Source organism: Strongylocentrotus purpuratus, unplaced genomic scaffold (assembly GCF_000002235.5).
Source record: "Strongylocentrotus purpuratus isolate Spur 01 unplaced genomic scaffold, Spur_5.0 spur5_scaffold_4, whole genome shotgun sequence".
Taxonomy (NCBI): Eukaryota; Metazoa; Echinodermata; class Echinoidea; order Camarodonta; family Strongylocentrotidae; genus Strongylocentrotus; species Strongylocentrotus purpuratus.
In genome coordinates, this window is record NW_022145610.1 from 22,299,278 (window position 1) to 22,319,089 (window position 19,812).

Consider the following 19,812-nt stretch of genomic DNA (forward strand, 5'->3'; position numbering starts at 1 on the left):
TTTATGTAAGTGGACGAATGTCGGTTATATAAATGCCCATAAGGGCCTTGCCTGACATACCTCCACGTCCAGAAGGAATGCTTTACGTTCATGAGTGCATATCCTTCTGGATTAGATATATTAATCAATTTCAGTCAAAACAGTAATTATAACATACATAAGAAAATATCATAAGTTCACAATGATATACATTCAACATTACCTACGTACAAACAGATAGTTAATCGCGGGGCTACTTTGTCCTCGGAGTAGGTCTACCAGACCCAGGTGACCATTAAAGTAATTAGGCTTTTGTGTCAAGTAGGGTGTTCTAAAAGGAAAAATTACTGAAGTTTGAACATGTTTGGTCACCACACCTTAATCAAGGGACTCGAATGAAGTAAAGATTGTAATCACCATGAAGAGAGTATCATAAATTTTGTTTGTAATAAGAATTTCCTTGAGCTTGAGTTGATATCAACACCATTTACATCTGCAGTCGTGGTCCTCATCACTATACCCAAGCAAGAGAACGGCCGGTACTCGAGTCAATTTAGCTTTATTTTTCTACCGGTCCTTTTTTTTTCCTGCTGGTATATTCCCCGGAATGCAGTAATCCTGCTCCGTGCGTGCCAGGCTTCATGACGCGTGCGCAATGTGGCCAATTACAACCGTTTCCTTTAAAAGAGCGGGATATTGTGTATAGTGTTTTACTGCGTAACTACAAAGCAAAGATAGTTTGTTTTACTCTGTTCCGTCTTTTTTCTTTCGGAAGAAAATCATGGAATGTTTAAAGGACTTCGCTTCATCATCATTAGCCTTGTATAATGCATCAGGATTCTCCGTTAAAAGCTTTGTCTTTCAAGATTTTGAGACGAGTCACTTGTACCGTAAAGATGTCCCCAAAATCATTGAACTGAGTTTGATTGCTATCAACCGTGCAGGCCTTCTCAACTCAGACGTACATACAGCATTGAACTGTGCAAAGAAAGATGACTCTACATTTGATCTGTCTAAGGTGTCGTTACCAAGAATTATTGATAAACTGACGTTATGCGTGCACCCAAGAAAATACACAAGTGCAACTTCTGCTGATCTCACCAAGTTGGATAAGCACAATCTCGACAAGAACAAAAAGTTGCCGTTTGATGAAGATGTAATCTCCATGCTCAACATGTTCTTGAGTCGACAAGAGGCACCGGTCTGTCTGGTTGCACACAACGGAATGGGATCTGACTTTCAGATATTGAGGTCAGAACTGTCGCAACTGACTACAGGTGATCTATCTGCAGACCTTTATTGCGTGGACTCCTTGAGCGGATTCAGGGCTGGATTTACGACCGAGAAGCAGGGGGAGAGGAAGCAAAGAGAGGGGAAGAACAAGCAAGAATCTACATGGATGCCTAGTCCAGAACCAGACTTGTCACTGAAGCGAAAGTTGCCATATTGTGATATTTACTCACCAGGAATGGCATTTCAATATTCACAGAAGAGAGTACCGGATAATCTTTACCATAGTGTTCACGGAGGTGGAGGTTTATTACCTAGGTTGGACACTGATCAATCTGCTGGTGTCAAGATGTCATCTTACAAATCCAGTGACGTCGGATCTTACCCATCATCGAATGTTAGTGGTGCCACTATCCAAGAGTCTACTGGAACCATACCCAGAAGTTACAGTGCATCCGACAACCTCTTAACCTCGTACCCCTTTCTATCACAATTAAACCAACCCTTAAACCATGCATATACCACCCAGCTCAAAGAAAAAACTCCCAAATCTCCCAATCGCCACTCTGCTACCAATGTCACAAACCAGTGGCACATCGCCAGCCACCCGTCGTCCCCTCCACAACTCAAGAAGTCACATTCGGCGCAGTGCCACACTGAAGGCCATTCTAAGCCCCAAAGACTCTCTTACTCTCGTGTAAACATCTTCAAGAGGACATTTGGTACGGATCCACCACATTCTCATTCTGCTGAAGGTGACGTGGTGTCTTTGATCAAAGTATTGCTTCCTAGGATGTCTGAATTTGTTTCTTGGGCTGACAAGCATGCTACACCGTTCAAGAATTGTAAGCTGTATTACAAACCAGAGTGCCAGATGCAAAACACTGACTTATCATAATATTATAGTTTAAAATGGACGCTAATGGACGAGATTCCATACCAGATTATTTGATTTGATTTGATTTGATTTTCTTCTGCATTCATGTAAGTTTACAGTTTTTCGATAACAAAGATATGAAGTACAATAAGCATTTTACTGACAAAGAATCATAAAGTAGCAAATACATATATAAACTGTTATTTCCAAAAACGAAATGATAAACTGTCACAAATACTAAATTTCCTGAAACATTTTAAAACATTATGAAATTATTTGCGGAAGAAGGACTGTCATTATAAGCAGATTGCTTGAAAATACGACAGCCCCAGACAAAAACTCATGAAATTTATTAACACATTTATTAAGCAGAAACGGATAGGTAATTGAAAATACAAATTACGATGATGGTGATGCAGATGAGGATGATGATGATGATGATGATGATGACGATGGTGATAATGATTCGAATGAAAGAAGAGATGACATGATAAAGAATGAAGAGTTGACACAGAAATTCTACCTTGAGTATTCTTATAATATTATAACATAGTTTTAACTTTGGCCTCAAATGAGTAGAGGGAGCAACATGATTTAATAGATTCTGGGAGAGAGTTCCATAGGTCAGGACCATGGTGTCTTATGGATATATGGGCAATAAGTAATTTCGGGTTTACTAGATGAAAATTTGAGGAATTCAGGGTGAATAGCTTTATTTATAGTGTAAAAGTTTTGAAATGAAAGAAGGAGCATATTATTTAAATACTTAAACATGATCAGTAAACTTTATAGCGAATTTATGTCGAATACTGTTAGGGTTTTTAGTTTGTAAAATATTGGACTTGTGTGAGATAAATATGGCGAACCAGTACATATACTTCGGGCTTTCTTTTGCAATAAATAAATAGAGTTGAGTTTTGGCGCTTGTGGCCCATACTAAATTACAATATGTTATATACGGTAATATAAATTAATTATAAAGCATAACAAGCGTATAACATAGGATTAATTTTTTCATTTATATTATAAACCAACGTTCCTAGAAATAGAAGTAGTGATAATGATGTATATGTTTATTCCAGTTTAGATTTTCATCGATAATGACACCCAAAATTGTTGTTGTTCTCTTTCTTTCGAGAGGGACATTATCTATAATTATGTTGTAAGGAAAGTCAATGGCAAGAGAATTCGCGTGCTTGAAATACAATACGATCCTATTACATGTTCTTTATTGGCCATAGCATTCGTTATTTTGTCATATATTGTACTAGAGCTCGGTCAGTTGAATGTCCTTTTCTGAAACCATGTTGATTTAGATTTAGGAAATGAAAAGTATCTAAAAACTTATAAAGCCTATTGTAAATAACTTTTTCTAAGTTATTGGATATGCTGGGGAGAATAGAAATAGGCCTGTAATTGGTAATTTGGTGAAGATTGTCTTTTTTTAAAACATGATTTACCTTAGCAATTTTCAAGGACTCGGGACATTTCCCGGTATCAATTGATAGATTAAAGATATGAGTTAAAGGACAAGCGATAAAGTGTATGATGTGTTAAGAAGGAAAGCACTAATTCTATCGTGACCCTGTGATTTATTTAATTTTAGATTTTTAGTTATTTCGGTTATTTCATTAGGATCAGGGGGATTAAAAAACAGTGATGAATTTGAAGGTTCAGGAAGAAATGTAGTAAAATTTTCGTCCGGTGTATTAAGTTTATTTGCTAAATTAGGTCTTTACAAAATAGGAATTAAAGGTATCGGCTACATCTTCAGTCTTTATAACTGTATCATATTTTGTAAAATTATCATTGGGCAATTTTTAAGTTTTTTTTCCAATCAAACCATTTATAATCCCCCATGTGGCTTTCATATTTGATTTCACTCTATTAAGTTTGGAATAGTAATTTTACGAGAATTTCGAATGATGTTAGTTAATTTATTTCGGTATGTTTTATATTTGTTTTTGTTATGAATAGTTGAGTTCGTAAGATAAGCATTGTACAGTTTTTTTTCCTTGTGTGTATCGATTGTAGAATTGCTTTTGTTATCCATGGCATCTTACAGCGCTTATTTTTCTTGTTTGCAGATACTAGTGGAAAATTTTTGTTATAATATATCTGCAATTTCGTATTAAACAGTTCGTATGCTATATCTGCATTTGATTAATTAAAACGTCCAACCATTCTTCCGTTGCTAGATCACTTTTAAACGATTCAATATGGTGGGATGTTTCTTTTTTGTATATGTTTGATTTATGGTGGGATGTTTCTTTTTTGTGTATGTTTGATTTAGCTGACTTTTTCATTGTAATTTCATTATTACATATTGAAAAAATTGACAAATGATCGGAATATCAGAATATATTAATCCACTGGTAATGGTTTCATCAAAGATATTAGAAAAAATATTGCCTATAAGGGTTGCAGATTGACCGTCAATTAAAATAAAATTGGCTCTTATTAAAAGGTTTTGCACAGTAGGGATTTGCCAGAACTTGTTATGATTAAGCTATGCAATATTCATATTCATTATTGTTATAAAAAAATACAAAACACCTAAAACGTGACATAAAAATGAATAACCGAAATGCATGCTAAATAGCTATACAATGTAGGGAGAGAAATCAGCTTGTTTCTCAAAATCCTGTTTTATATGTTTCATCAAAATATTTAATGCATACTTTTTCTAATAGTGTAGTTACCAACAGAGGCGCGTCTACAGGGCTACCACATATTCTTGCGTATTTTTGGGGAAACCAATCGATGTCACATGGGGCACCATTAGGTGATATACTCTTCTTTTCTCGTAATTTGATGTGTATTTTAATAAAGAATGTATGCAGGATTCTATTTTTTTCGAGAGCAGTACCCCGTGCCCATTTAATCCGCCAAAGACAAATATTTTTTCATAAAACAGACAGTATCAAATGAATAACGGTGTAATCATCAACAAAAACGGAGGAAAGTGTTGTTACTGCCCTCTATCAATGGATATTATTATAACCAGCCCGATAAAATTGAAATGATTGTGACCTTTACTTTACGATTGTAGGTTTATGTTTGTATATAAAATGATTGAAATAGTACCCTATTGTTTTGTTTGCTGAATGTAAATAGAAACCTTATAGTTTATTCAATTTGGAAATCATGTCGATTATATATAGTCAGCTTGACCAATTTTATATTCTTATATATTGCACTGTTCTATGGTGAAAACACCAATTCAATATTTCTATTTTCATCAATAGCTAATCAATATCTCCAAAGGAAGTGAACAGGAAGAAACAAAACAGTTATGTTTACAAACTGTGAACTTCAAAGTATGATTCACACATATTAAAAAAGTAAAAATTATGACACGATTGTCGTATTAAGCCTAAACATGACATTTTACAGCTATATGAAAAAGTTTATGATGTACATGCCGGTCACTTGGTCAAGGGTCAGCATCTCCCAATAGAGCGTGTAATCGTTATAAAAGGGGGCAGAGGTTTGAAGATGATATTATATATTATATTGTTGCTTTTACTGTGTTAATTTTTCAGAAATAACAATAAAAACTTTTTTTTCCTTTTTTTTTTAAAGGGAGCAGAGGTATTAGCAAGATTCACTCCTGCACTACACCCCACCCCCCCCCCCTTTCAGGGGCAGACAGAGAGGTCGTCTCGACAGAATTAGAGGTTACATAAAGTTAGAAGATTATCTTTTTGTCATGTTTGATAATTATTGAGATAGTACTTTTGGAGTTGTTGTGTTGAATTAATACACATTCTGTAAAGCGCGTGGCAAATTACCCGTTTAGTAATCAGTAGGTCGAATTCTTTAGTGAATTAGATGAATACTTGATTCTGATTTGGTATCAGTAATTTGAGATGATTTGAATGTTATATGTTATTTGTTATGTTCTTGTAATATTTAGGAGTTATGGTTGTATAATGTGGTGTTGAGTTTAACTCTGGATAATCATCGAAACAGTTGTAAAATAATATTTATGAGAGTTAATAGTTTGCGGCTATAATGTATTGTCTTCAGTTTGGGGTTTTAGAGTAAAATTCACAATGATTTGTACTAATTATTATTCCTTTAGGTGTTGAAAAACAGCAAACAACATGTAAGAAGGAAATGGTTCTTTAGGCCGTATTGCCAGGGTCTGTGGTTATCATAATTATAAACCACTACTTCAATGTTATTTTAATGGGAAATTATGTTTGATTGTTTGCTTGATGCCGGTTGTACTCATTTATTTGTTGGGAGAGTTATCCACAACGATAGGACAACTTAATGTGTGATTAGATACTGGTTATTTTCCTGAAATATTGACTAAGTGTTATTGAATGGAATACAAACAACTTGCTTATCGTTTATTATCTTGAGTCTGCTTGACGTCATTGTCGTAATTCGTACCTTGGAGTCATAAACGGATAATATGTTTGTTGCTACGTGTATTATTTGTGTTTTTCAAACATGTTCTCATTTCTATTTAATCGTTTTAACTTTGTTCATTTGTTCAGGTTTTTGCTTATTGAAACTTGCATATGAAATAAAACATCGAACCACGACACAAGGAATGGTGTGGCGTGTCATCTGTTCATCAGTTTTCACGTGTTACATGCACGTGTATACGTATAGCATAACTTGTAGTAACGCAATATACTTTACTTTCGTGTAATAGCTAACTCCAGAGTATTGGCCTTACCTTGTTTTACGGTCTATATATTTTTTTCTATGGATTATGTTAGCCTATATCTTCTATTTGAAGAATCTGATTGCTGACACTCTGTCAGCATTGAGCATTTTTGATAGGCCTACATGACGTCATACAAGATGGTAGGTAAAATACATGATTTTTCTCTAAAAATGTATAATAAATACATAAGAATTTCTCTACAATTTTTGGGCAGCCAAATGTCTGCATCTCTCTAGGACCATCACACAAAATTGTTTTGTGATGTTGCATGGCCATAAATGACAAGCCAATTTGCATGTTTCGAATTAGCGCCCTCTATAAACATGTTAATTTGCACAAAATATGTGTGCCAGCCAAATGCCAATTTCTTAGATCTAAGTCACGTTAAAAACATATTATATGTTTTGTATGGAACAATTACGATTGTGCTGCATTTATCTATCATCTTTTTTTGTCTAAATTTAGTTACACTTACATATCAAGAAATAAAAAGGCCTATACTAAAATAATTTAGTTTTCATCAAATCAGCGAGTAGTGGTTTTACGGCGTACATCATTGTTCCATTGATAGGCTTTATTTGGACCAGCATTGCTCTAGCGTCAGCTAGTGAATGTGGATAAAGCAGTTGACATCGCTACGGTCAGACAGATGCATGAGTTACAACAGAATTTACCTGTTGGATTTTATGACACAATTTCCAAGAAAGTTCAAACCATTGCAGCCACGAAGAAGTCAATTAATTCAGTTAAATTCCAGACTTTATTCCAGACTAAGCAGAGGTCCATCATTATTATGTAGATATAAACAATGAACAAGAATAAGAGGGGAACACATTATTAAACCTGACACAATGATTTACATGAAGATATAAACAATGACAGGATAATAGGGGAATGCATACAGATATAAGAGAAACAAAAACTAAACTACTTTAAACAACCTCTGCCGACTGTGACAACAAGCTACTGATACGAAAGTCTATCTACTCCAGAGTAATAGCACTGCAGGCAAGTTCAAGAGATGTCATTCATGCGAGCTTTCACCAGTCCCAATAGCACTCTTTGATGATTTTGGAAAGATGTGCACTCCCAAATTAAAGGCGGACTTGAAGAATCTGACAAAGGTTGAGATGTCAGCCAGGCATGAGACACCTGAACAACCTTGTACAGTCATTGATGGTTGTAGTCTACTGTGAATTGAAAGATGATGATGTTTGCTTGGTGTGCCACAATGGTTTCTAGAGGTCATGACGGATCGAGAGTCTCCCAACTGAGTCCCACATCACTGCTGCCCTCCCAGAAACTATCTCTCACTGTTACTGATAACAAACTACAGTTGATCGACACAGGGGCGGATCTTGGATTTTCCAATAGAGGGGGGGGGGGGGGGGGAGAGAGAGCGGCTGAAATTTCGCTCAGTGGGGGGGGGGTGAGCAATAAGTTTTTAAAAAAGAAGAAAAAGAAGAAAAAAGTAAATTTGTGGTTATTTTGTAAAACTTTTTGGGGGAGCTTTTGTTTACAGGGGGCGGGGCCGTCCCTCCCCCCCCCCCCCCCCCTGTGGATCCGCGCCTGGATCGACATCATATTATATGCGCAATTATCCAGAATGATTAGATATTCAGAAATACGCAAACGCACAAACTTGTCATTACCGGTACAATAATGCAGTTTAAATGACATCAGAAAACAAGTTAAATTTCAATTGTGATTTAACAAAAGTTAAGTCTGTGATGGTTCGGAAGGTACATGTAGTGGGGAGGGAGTTACCAAAACGCAAAGCAGCAGATGAGAATATTCTGGATCCGTATGACTTTGTCCTGTCATTTTTGTGATGTTCGTAGAGCTCGTTATATTGCATTTATAACTGTACTATAGGAAACTTTATTCACATGGTTCGTGATATTTTCTTTTAAAATACAACCAAACGATATAACAAATGATAAACATCACGTGGCAGTGACACATGCCTAAGTAATTGGATAAGGACTAAGTATGCACATTTTGCATTATTTAAAAAAAATAATGTTGACACTCCCTGCTTAAAGTCTACAGGTTTTTTTCGGGGGTGGGGGTCTTCATATGGGGTGATCACATCAGCTCCTCCCATTACTATTTTTAGTATCAAAGGTCATTGGTATACATAATACCCACGAAAGAGAACGCTATACTTGAGTCAAAACAGCTTTGTTTTCTCCTTTGTTTTTAGGTATTCCCCAGGCTTAAACATAGATGCTCGTGCGTGCCTGCAGGGTTCATGACGCAGGCGCAATGTTGCCAACCGTGATTTTACAGAGAATATTAATGAAAGGGCGCCAAAAGAAAACACAGAGTCGTGACCCTGTAGTGTGTTACTGCGTAACTACAAAGCAAAGATATTTTGTTTTGCTCTGTTCCATCTCTTTTCTTTCTGGAAAAAATCACGGAATTGTCAAAGGATTTTGCTTCATCATCATTATAGCCATGGATAATGCAACAGGGTTCTCCATTAATAGCTTTGTCTTTCTAGATTTTGAGACAAGTCACTTGATCCCTAGAGATCGCCCCAAAATCATTGAACTGAGTTTGATTGCTGTCAACCGTACAGGACTTCTCAACTCTGACGTACATACAGCATTGAACTGTGCAAGGAAAGAGAACTTTACATTTGATCTGTCCAAGGTGACGTTACCAAGAATTATTGATAAGCTGACGCTATGCGTGGACCCAAGAAAGGACACAAGTCCACAGTCTGCTGAACTCACCAAGTTGGATAAGCACAATCTCGACAAGAACAAAAAGTTGCCGTTTGATGAAGATGTGATCGCCATGCTCAACATATTCTTGAGTCGACAAGAGGCCCCGGTTTGTCTGGTTGCACACAACGGAATGAGATTTGACTTCGCGATATTGAGGTCAGAACTGTCGCAATTGACTACAGGGGATCCACTTGCAGACCTTTATTGCGTGGACTCCTTGAGCGGATTCAGGGCTGGATTTACGACCGAGAAGCAGGGGGAGAGGAAGCAAAGAGAGGGGAAGAACAAGCAAGAATCTACATGGATGCCTAGTCCAGAACCAGACTTGTCACTGAAGCGAAAGTTGCCATATTGTGATATTTACTCACCAGGAATGGCATTTCAATATTCACAGAAGAGAGTACCGGATAATTTTTACCATAGTGTTCACGGAGGTGGAGGTTTACTACCTAGGTTGGACACTGATCAATCTGCTGGTGTCAAGATGTCATCTTACAAATCCAGTGACGTCGGATCTTACCCATCATCGAATGTTAGTGGTGCCACTATCCATGATTCTCCTAGAACCATGCCCAGAAGTTACAGTCATGCATCCGACAACCTCTTAACCCCGTACCCCCTCCTATCACCATCAAAACAACCCTTAAACCCATATACCGACCAGCTCAAAGAGAAAACTCCCAAATCTCGCCATCACCACTCTTCTGCCGATGTCACAACTCACGAAGTCAAGTGGAAAGTCGCCAGCCCGCCGTCGTCCCCTCCACAACTCAAGAAATCACATTCGGAGCCGTGCCACACTAAAGGCCATTCAAAGCCCCAAAGAATCTCTTACTCTCTTGTGAACATCTTCAAGAGGACATTTGGTACGGATCCACCACATTCTCATTCTGCTGAAGGTGACGTGATGTCTTTGATCAAAGTATTGCTTCCTAGGATGTCTGAATTTGTTTCTTGGGCTGACAAGCATGCTACACCGTTCAAGAATTGTAAGCTGTATTACAAACCAGAGTGCCAGATGCAAAACACTGACTTATCATAATATTATAGTTTAAAATGGACGCTAATGGACGAGATTCCATACCAGATTATTTGATTTGATTTGATTTGATTTTCTTCTGCATTCATGTAAGTTTACAGTTTTTCGATAACAAAGATATGAAGTACAATAAGCATTTTACTGACAAAGAATCATAAAGTAGCAAATACATATATAAACTGTTATTTCCAAAAACGAAATGATAAACTGTCACAAATACTAAATTTCCTGAAACATTTTAAAACATTATGAAATTATTTGCGGAAGAAGGACTGTCATTTTAAGCAAATTGTTTGAAAATACGACAGCCCCAGACAAAAACTCATGAAATTTATTAACACATTTATTAAGCAGAAACGGATAGGTAATTGAAAATACAAATTACGATGATGGTGATGCAGATGAGGATGATGATGATGATGATGATGATGACGATGGTGATAATGATTCGAATGAAAGAAGAGATGACATGATAAAGAATGAAGAGTTGACACAGAAATTCTACCTTGAGTATTCTTATAATATTATAACATAGTTTTAACTTTGGCCTCAAATGAGTAGAGGGAGCAACATGATTTAATAGATTCTGGGAGAGAGTTCCATAGGTCAGGACCATGGTGTCTTATGGATATATGGGCAATAAGTAATTTCGTGTTTACTAGATGAAAATTTGAGGAATTCAGGGTGAATAGCTTTATTCATAGTGTAAAAGTTTTGAAATGAAAGAAGGAGCATATTATTTAAATACTTAAACATGATCAGTAAACTTTATAGCGAATTTATGTCGAATACTGTTAGGGTTTTTAGTTTGTAAAATATTGGACTTGTGTGAGATAAATATGGCGAACCAGTACATATACTTCGGGCTTTCTTTTGCAATAAATAAATAGAGTTGAGTTTTGGCGCTTGTGGCCCATACTAAATTACAATATGTTATATACGGTAATATAAATGAATTATAAAGCATAACAAGCGTATAACATAGGATTAATTTTTTCATTTATATTATAAACCAACGTTCCTAGAAATAGAAGTAGTGATATGATGTATATGTTTATTCCAGTTTAGATTTTCATCGATAATGACACCCAAAATTGTTGTTGTTCTCTTTCTTTCGAGAGGGACATTATCTATAATTATGTTGTAAGGAAAGTCAATGGCATGAGAATTCGCGTGCTTGAAATACAATACGATCCTATTACATGTTCTTTATTGGCCATAGCATTCGTTATTTTGTCATATATTGTACTAGAGCTCGGTCAGTTGAATGTCCTTTTCTGAAACCATATTGATTTAGATTTAGGAAATAAAAAGTATCTAAAAACTTATAAAGCCTATTGTAAATAACTTTTTCTAAGTTATTGGATATGCTGGGGAGAATAGAAATAGGCCTGTATTTGGTAATTTGGTGAAGATTGTCTTTTTTTAAAACATGATTTACCTTAGCAATTTTCAAGGACTCGGGACATTTCCCGGTATCAATTGATAGATTAAAGATATGAGTTAAAGGACAAGCGATAAAGTGTATGATGTGTTAAGAAGGAAAGCACTAATTCTATCGTGACCCTGTGATTTATTTAATTTTAGATTTTTAGTTATTTCGGTTATTTCATTAGGATCAGGGGGATTAAAAAACAGTGATGAATTTGAAGGTTCAGGAAGAAATGTAGTAAAATTTTCGTCCGGTGTATTAAGTTTATTTGCTAAATTAGGTCTTTACAAAATAGGAATTAAAGGTATCGGCTACATCTTCAGTCTTTTTAACTGTATCATATTTTGTAAAATTATCATTGGGCAATTTTTTAGTTTTTTTTCCAATCAAACCATTTATAATCCCCCATGTGGCTTTCCTATTTGATTTCACTCTATTAAGTTTGTCGGAATAGTAATTTTACGAGAATTTCGAATGATGTTAGTTAATTTATTTCGGTATGTTTTATATTTGTTTTTGTTATGAATAGTTGAGTTCGTAAGATAAGCATTGTACAGTTTTTTTTCCTTGTGTGTATCGATTGTAGAATTGCTTTTGTTATCCATGGCATCTTACAGCGCTTATTTTTCTTGTTTGCAGACACTAGTGGAAATTTTTTGTTATAATATATCTGCAATTTCGTATTAAACAGTTCGTATGCTATATCTGCATTTGATTAATTAAAACGTCCAACCATTCTTCCGTTGCTAGATCACTTTTAAACGATTCAATATGGTGGGATGTTTCTTTTTTGTATATGTTTGATTTATGGTGGGATGTTTCTTTTTTGTGTATGTTTGATTTAGCTGACTTTTTCATTGTAATTTCATTATTACATATTGAAAAAATTGACAAATGATCGGAATATCAGAATATATTAATCCACTGGTAATGGTTTCATCAAAGATATTAGAAAAAATATTGCCTATAAGGGTTGAAGATTGACCGTCAATTAAAATAAAATTGGCTCTTATTAAAAGGTTTTGCACAGTAGGGATTTGCCAGAACTTGTTATGATTAAGCTATGCAAGATTCATATTCATTATTGTTATAAAAAAAATACAAAACACCTAAAACGTGACATCAAAAATAACCGAAATGCATGCTAAATAGCTATACATTGTGGGGAGAGAAACCAGCTTGTTTCTCAAAATCCTGTTTTATGTTTCATCAAAATATTTAATGCACACTTTTTCTAATAGTGTAGTTACCAACAGAGGCGCGTCTACAGGGCTACCACATATTCTTGCGTCTTTTGGGGGAAACCAATCGATGTCACATGGGGCACCATTAGGTGATATACTCTTCTTTTCTCGTAATTTGATGTGTTTTTTAATAAAGAATGCATACAAGATTCTATTTTTTCGAGAGCAGTACCCCGTGGCCATTGAATCCGCCAAAGTCTAATATTTGTTCACATAACAAACAGTATCAAATGATTTTTTTTTTTCCTCATTTCATTTCATTTATTTCCACTTCTCATAAAAACATAAAACAATTTATATACAATATCTGATTAACACAACAAAACAATACAAGGAAATAACATAACAATATTAAAATAATTTTAAGCACCTAGAAAAAATACTTGAGACTGTGGTGGAGCCAACAGAGGCCATTGACCTGTCAAGGGCTGATCTCCAGGAATAAATTAATCATAATATAGGTAGGTACAGAACATAATTAAAGACACATACTACACAACAAAAGGGAAAACAGGCGGTCTGTGTGAAGGAAAAGTATACAAAAAGAATATTCGAGCATAAATAATTCAGGTGGTGTAGTAAGTATTTAAAAAAATCAATATATTTTAGCATTTCAAAAGGCATTGTTTATATTTGACTTTGAAAGAGGCAAGCGATGGACTATTTTTAATTCCATAGTTGAGGTCCCAAGTGTCGGACCGTCTGTCTGGACGACTCATACTTTAACAATTGCACACATGGTCTATTGGAATATCTGGTATTGTACTGATGCATTTAAGAGTTTAACATGAACTTATTATTAAAAACCTCAGGCAGCAAGTTGTTGAAATATTTTTACATAAATAATGCAGTTTGCAATTTACAAATGTCAAAAATATTTAAGACTTTAAGTTTCTTAAAAATATGATCACTTTGTGTTCTGGGATGAGAGTTGGTTATTGCACGCAGAGCTCTTTTTGTAATACATGATAGCTTATTTGTTAAAGTATTTGAATATTTCCCCCATACTATATTACATAAAGAAAGGTATGGCAAGATCAATGTGTTATATAAATTGGCTGAAATTCTCAGAGGAATGAAAGGCCTAATTCTATACAATACTCCAATTGCACGTGCTATTTCCCCCATGATTTCATCAATATGACAAGACCAAGTCGGGCTATCGTCTACAGCAATTCCAAGAAATTGTATGCAGTATACTTTATCAATCTTGTAATTATTGATGTATATATCCTCAATTTCATCATTCAGAGGTCCATTAATTTCTTTTCTTAAACACCATATATTGAGTCTTTTTTTAATTGATCATAAGCTTGTTCGCTGCAAACCATTGGTCAATTTTTGGAATTTCTGTACGGATAATGGCATTTATTTATTTCATTTATACTTTTCCCTTTTAAAAACAAGGTGGTGTCATCAGCAAATAATGTAGGACAAATGAGTTTAGTAACATATTACACATCTTTAATGTAAAACAGAAATAGAAGGGGCCCTAATATTGAACCTTGGATTACACCTACAGAAATTTTGAGTAAAGACGACTTGATATCACCCAAGTAAACAAACTGACTTCTGTTATTCAAATAGCTTTTTATCCATTCTATACATACTCCCCTTATTCCATAATATTCTAATTTTTGTAATAATATGCCATGGTTGATACTATCAAATGCTTTAGAAAGGTCAAGAAAGATACTAAAGGCAATATGTTTACTTTCAAAGGCATTGTTTATATTATCAATACATTCTAGCAACGCCAGGGCAGTAGAATGTCCAAAGCGAAACCCGAATTGTCTATTATATAGAATATTATATTTATTTATGAATGACATCAATTTAGTATAAACTAATTTTTCAAAGATTTTTGCAAAAATTGACAAAAGAGAAATAGTTGGATAATTTGAACTTAGATTCTTTTCTCCACCCTTATATATAGGCAAAACTTTTGCTAATTTTAACTTGTCGGGGAAGTGACCACTTTGTAGAGATACATTATAAATATAAGTTAAGGCATAGCAATTGTATACATTTCTTGAGAACTTTGGAGTCCATATCATCATATCCTGGAATCTTGCCATCTTTTAGTCCTAGTACTATATTTACAACATCGACCGTCCGTATGTCAGAAAAAAATAATGAAGTAGGATAGTCACCATGTAAGTATTTACCTGGATTTATATCATTTGAAGATATGTTTTTATTAATATGTATACCAACATTAACAAAGTATTCATTTAATAGTTGCGCTATTTGCTTCTGATCATGTATAATGTTACCATCAATAGATAAAGACATGCATTCTACCTTATTAATGCAATTTTTCAAAATGGAATTTATGACTCTCCATGTAGCTTTTAAATCATAATGCGCTGTATTAAATTTAGAGAGGAAATATTCACGTTTGCTCGTTCCTATAGCACCACTTGCAATGTTTCTCCACTGTTTGTAAACGTGTTCATGATACTGACTAGAATTCTTCAAGAATTTCCTAAATAACCTGTTTTTCTTCTGACACAATTTTTTTTACTTTCTTGTTGTACCAAGGTTTTTCTTTTCCCTTTACACAATTGTTAGCTCTACGAAGAGGGAAATGATTATTATATCAAGAAGTAATTTTTTCGATAAATAAGTCGTATAAGACATTTACATTTTTGGAATCATTTTCAACAACATCGTCCCATTTAACACATTCTTAATACCGGTAGAAAGAATATATGTTTACATCATTGATATCACGGACCATTTTTCCATTACTACCATCAACCTGAGCATGTAAATGTGATATCATGAATACAGGTCTATGATCACTGACTGCTTGAGTAATTATACCTGAACTTTGAATAGTGCACATATTATAAACACAAATGTTATCAATAAGGGTTGCAGTTTGACTTGTAACTCTTGTTGGTTGGGTAATCAAGGGTGTGTACGAAAAAGATTTCATAAATTGCAAAATAAATCATTTTCGTTACCAGAAGAGCTCGCTTTAAGAAGGTCGACGTTAAAATCCCCCATTAAAATACATTGCTTCTTTTCATTTATGATTTTAAATAGAACTGGTTCAATAGAGCAAATAAAATCACGAACAGGTCTCCCTGGAGGTCTATAGATAACTCCAATTGTTACATTTACTGGCTTCATGAACACTTCATGAATGTTATCATAAACAAAAACGGAGCAAAGTGTAGTTACTGCCATCTATCAATGGATATTATTATAACCAGCCCGATAAAATTAAAATGATTGTGACCTTTACTTTACGGTTGTAGGTTTATGTTTGTATATAAAATGATTAGAATAGTACCCTATTGTTCTGTTTTCTGAATGTAAATAGAAACCTTGCGGTTTATTCAATTTCGAAATCGTGTCGATTACATTATGATAGTCAGCTTGAACAATTTTATATTCTTTTACTTTATTATGTGTGTAATAGGTCAAAATGGTACTGTTCTTTTGTGAACGCTCAATGCAATATCTAACTAATCAATATCTCCACAGGAAGTGAACAGGAAGAAACAAAGAAGTTAATATGTTTACAAACTTCGAACTTCAAAGAAGTTTGATTTACCCATATTCTGAAGTAAAAGATATAACGCAATTGTCACTTAAACCTAGACAATGACATTTCACAGATATGAGAAAGTTTATGACGTACATACTGGTCACTTGGTCAAGACAGTGTCAGCATCTCCCATTAGAGAGTGTAACTGTTATACAGTGTGAGTCAAAAAAAAGTTTACACCTAGAAAATTGCTATTTAGAAAAAAAAGTCGTCTTTGAACAGTAAATTATTATACATCTTATGAAAGAGTGTTTTATCCCACATCATTTGGTACCATTTTGTGTGTTATGTATTCACGCTTGGATGAACAGCTAGGAGGCATTGTTTGCGAGAGTGCAAAAATCGACTTGCGCCAAAGTTGCTTAATATGTGATGTTTGAATAAACAATTGGGATTTGGGTATTAATTCGGTCTTTGGAGATCCAAATAACATCCCTAACAAAATTAATCATGCCACACATATCAAATATCGAATATCAAATATCAACGAACATTTGTGCGCGCGTGTGTGTGTGACTTTGCCCTTTGCAAAAAGCATACTGCATTCATTTGATACATTCAATTCATTCTCTCACTCCGCTAATCTCAACAAAATACATACTGTAGGCATCACTTTAGCGCAAGTCAATTTTTGCACTCTCGCAAACAATGACTCCTGTTCATCCAAGCGTGAACACATACCACACAAAAATGATACCAAATGATTTGGGATAAAACACTCTTTCATGAGATGTATACAATCTACTGTTCATAGATGATTTTTAAAATAATTAGCAATTTTCTAGGTGTAAACTTTTTGTTGACTCGCACGGTATAAGGGGGCAGAACTATTAGCCAGATTCATTCCTGCACTCCACCCTCACTCAAGGGGCAGACAGAGAGGTCGTCTCGGCGGGCTTTGGGGAGTTAGGTAAGAAGATTGTCCTTTTGTCAAGTTTTAAAATTATTGAGATAATTAGTATTTTTTGTAGATGTACTCTGATGTTAGTTTATAACTGTGATATTGTTCTGAATGATGAGTTGTGCTGAATTAATGTAATTTTGTAAGGCGCGTGACATAATCTGTTTAGTAATCAGTAGGTCGACTTCGTTACTTGATTCCGATTTCGTAATAGTAATTTGAGATGATTTGAATGTTACTATGTTATCTGTTACGTTACTTGTAATATTTAGTAGTTATAGCTTTATAATGTGATGTTGAGCTTAACTCTGGATAATCATGTTTGGCAAAATATTTGTTAAATAATAAATTGATAGATAGATAGATAATGTTTTTTTTGAGAATAAAAGAACAACAATGCATCGCGGGCTACAAGGCCGAATTGGGCAATGTTTTACAAATGTAAAATACAGTATATAAAAACATTCATATCAAATAACCTCAAATTAATGAACTAAACTTGAATGAGTAGATTGTTAAAAAAATATAATAACTTTAAAATGCTTATTTGTTATTATTTGATCTCCCTAACTCATTTTATATATTATAAAGGAGATAAAGAGAAGTGAAGAAGAACATGAGGGTGGTGTAGAGTAAAGAAAGCAAAGAAAAGAGGATGGTAAGATTAAGAAAAGGATGACGAGGAAGGAGAAGAGAAAAAGTAGAAGGGAAGGAGGAAGAAGAAGAAGATTCAAGTAGGGATAGTAAGATGATAGACAGAGGGTAGTGCGAATAGTAAGATAGACAGAGGGTAGTGCGAATAGTAACACTATCAAAGTGTATCGATATCAATATTCAAGCATTACACATTATACAAACTACTAATGATATAGGCGAAGTTATGATTATGAAGAAAATAAATACTTATATGAAAAATTGTACGAATTTAAAAAAAATAGGTAATAGCTACTCTAAGGAAAAGGTTTTAACATTTCAACCAGACTATAACAGAGGGGCCCGGAACCATTATAAGAAGCAAAAGCAAAAGGAGAAAGAGGGAGAAGAGGATTGAGAAGTAAGGATAAGAGTGAGATGAAGAAAGGAGGTGGGAAGTAGAAGTGGTAGAGGAAGAGGAGACAACTGTAAAATTGGCCATGGAAGATAATTTCAGTCATTTTAACAATTAAAAATAAATAGTTAAACACAGATTTTTAACTGCGGTACAGAAAATGTAGTGATTCTATTATACAGATACAAAGATTAGACCCCAGTATAAATATAAAATTGGTATATGAATATAAATGTATAAAAAAACAAATTGCATACAAAATTGATTTCATACTTTGTGTGTATCAGTAATTGAAACCATAGTTTGCCTTGTATTGCACTTATGGGATTATATCACAACTATTGGTAGTATTACAAAAATAAAAGTAAATTTCTTGTTAACTAGAATTGTAGATGCGTACAAGTGATGGTATGGGGCTGTTTTTCACTCTGTTTGTTCGGCAACGTAGTTCAGGTAATTTCTTAATATGTCTAAGGACTCTTTTCTGAGTAATCTGGGGTAAGATGTTCTTTAATTGTTTCCTGGAAATAGTTTTTCCAATGAAAGAGTTGCACAGCGAATGTCTCCTTTGCTCAAGTGTTTCCATATCAAAGCAGGTAAGAACGTTCTGGTAAGTAGTATACCGAGCACCAACGAGGATGCGAAGGGCTCGCTTTTGGATTTTTTCTAAGCTTTCGCATTGTTTCTTGGTGATGCCGCTATTCCTAACCGGCGTCCCATATTCGAGAATAGGCCGAACATATCCATCATATATGGTTGATATATTAATTGATAATTAATAGTTTGCAGTTATATTGAATCGTCTTCAGTTTTGTGTTTTAGAGAAATTCACAATGATTTGTACTAATTATTATTCCTTTAGGTGTTGACAAACAAATTTAGGTCAACTTCCTGAGTGTTGTTATGCAATGTAAACAAATTAAGCATGATTCTATCTGTTTGGATTGAATTTGAAATCAATAAATTTTGAATTTGAATTTAAAACTTGGTTCTGATTTGGTAATAGTAATTTGAGATGATTTGAATCTGTTACTGTCTTGCAAGGGCGTTTCCAGGATTTTTTTTTAGCTTCGCCCCA

At 34.5% G+C, this 19,812-nt stretch overlaps 1 protein-coding gene across 1 annotated transcript; it reads left to right on the forward strand.

Moving 5' to 3' along the window:
• Positions 1-561: 561 nt before the first annotated feature.
• LOC755651 lies at positions 562-10,550 on the forward strand. Its single transcript, XM_030997235.1, has 2 exons — positions 562-2,103; positions 9,266-10,550. The coding sequence occupies exons 1-2, from the start codon at positions 761-763 to the stop codon at positions 10,548-10,550; spliced, it is 2,628 nt and encodes an 875-aa protein (XP_030853095.1). The 5' UTR covers positions 562-760.
• Positions 10,551-19,812: the final 9,262 nt, after the last annotated feature.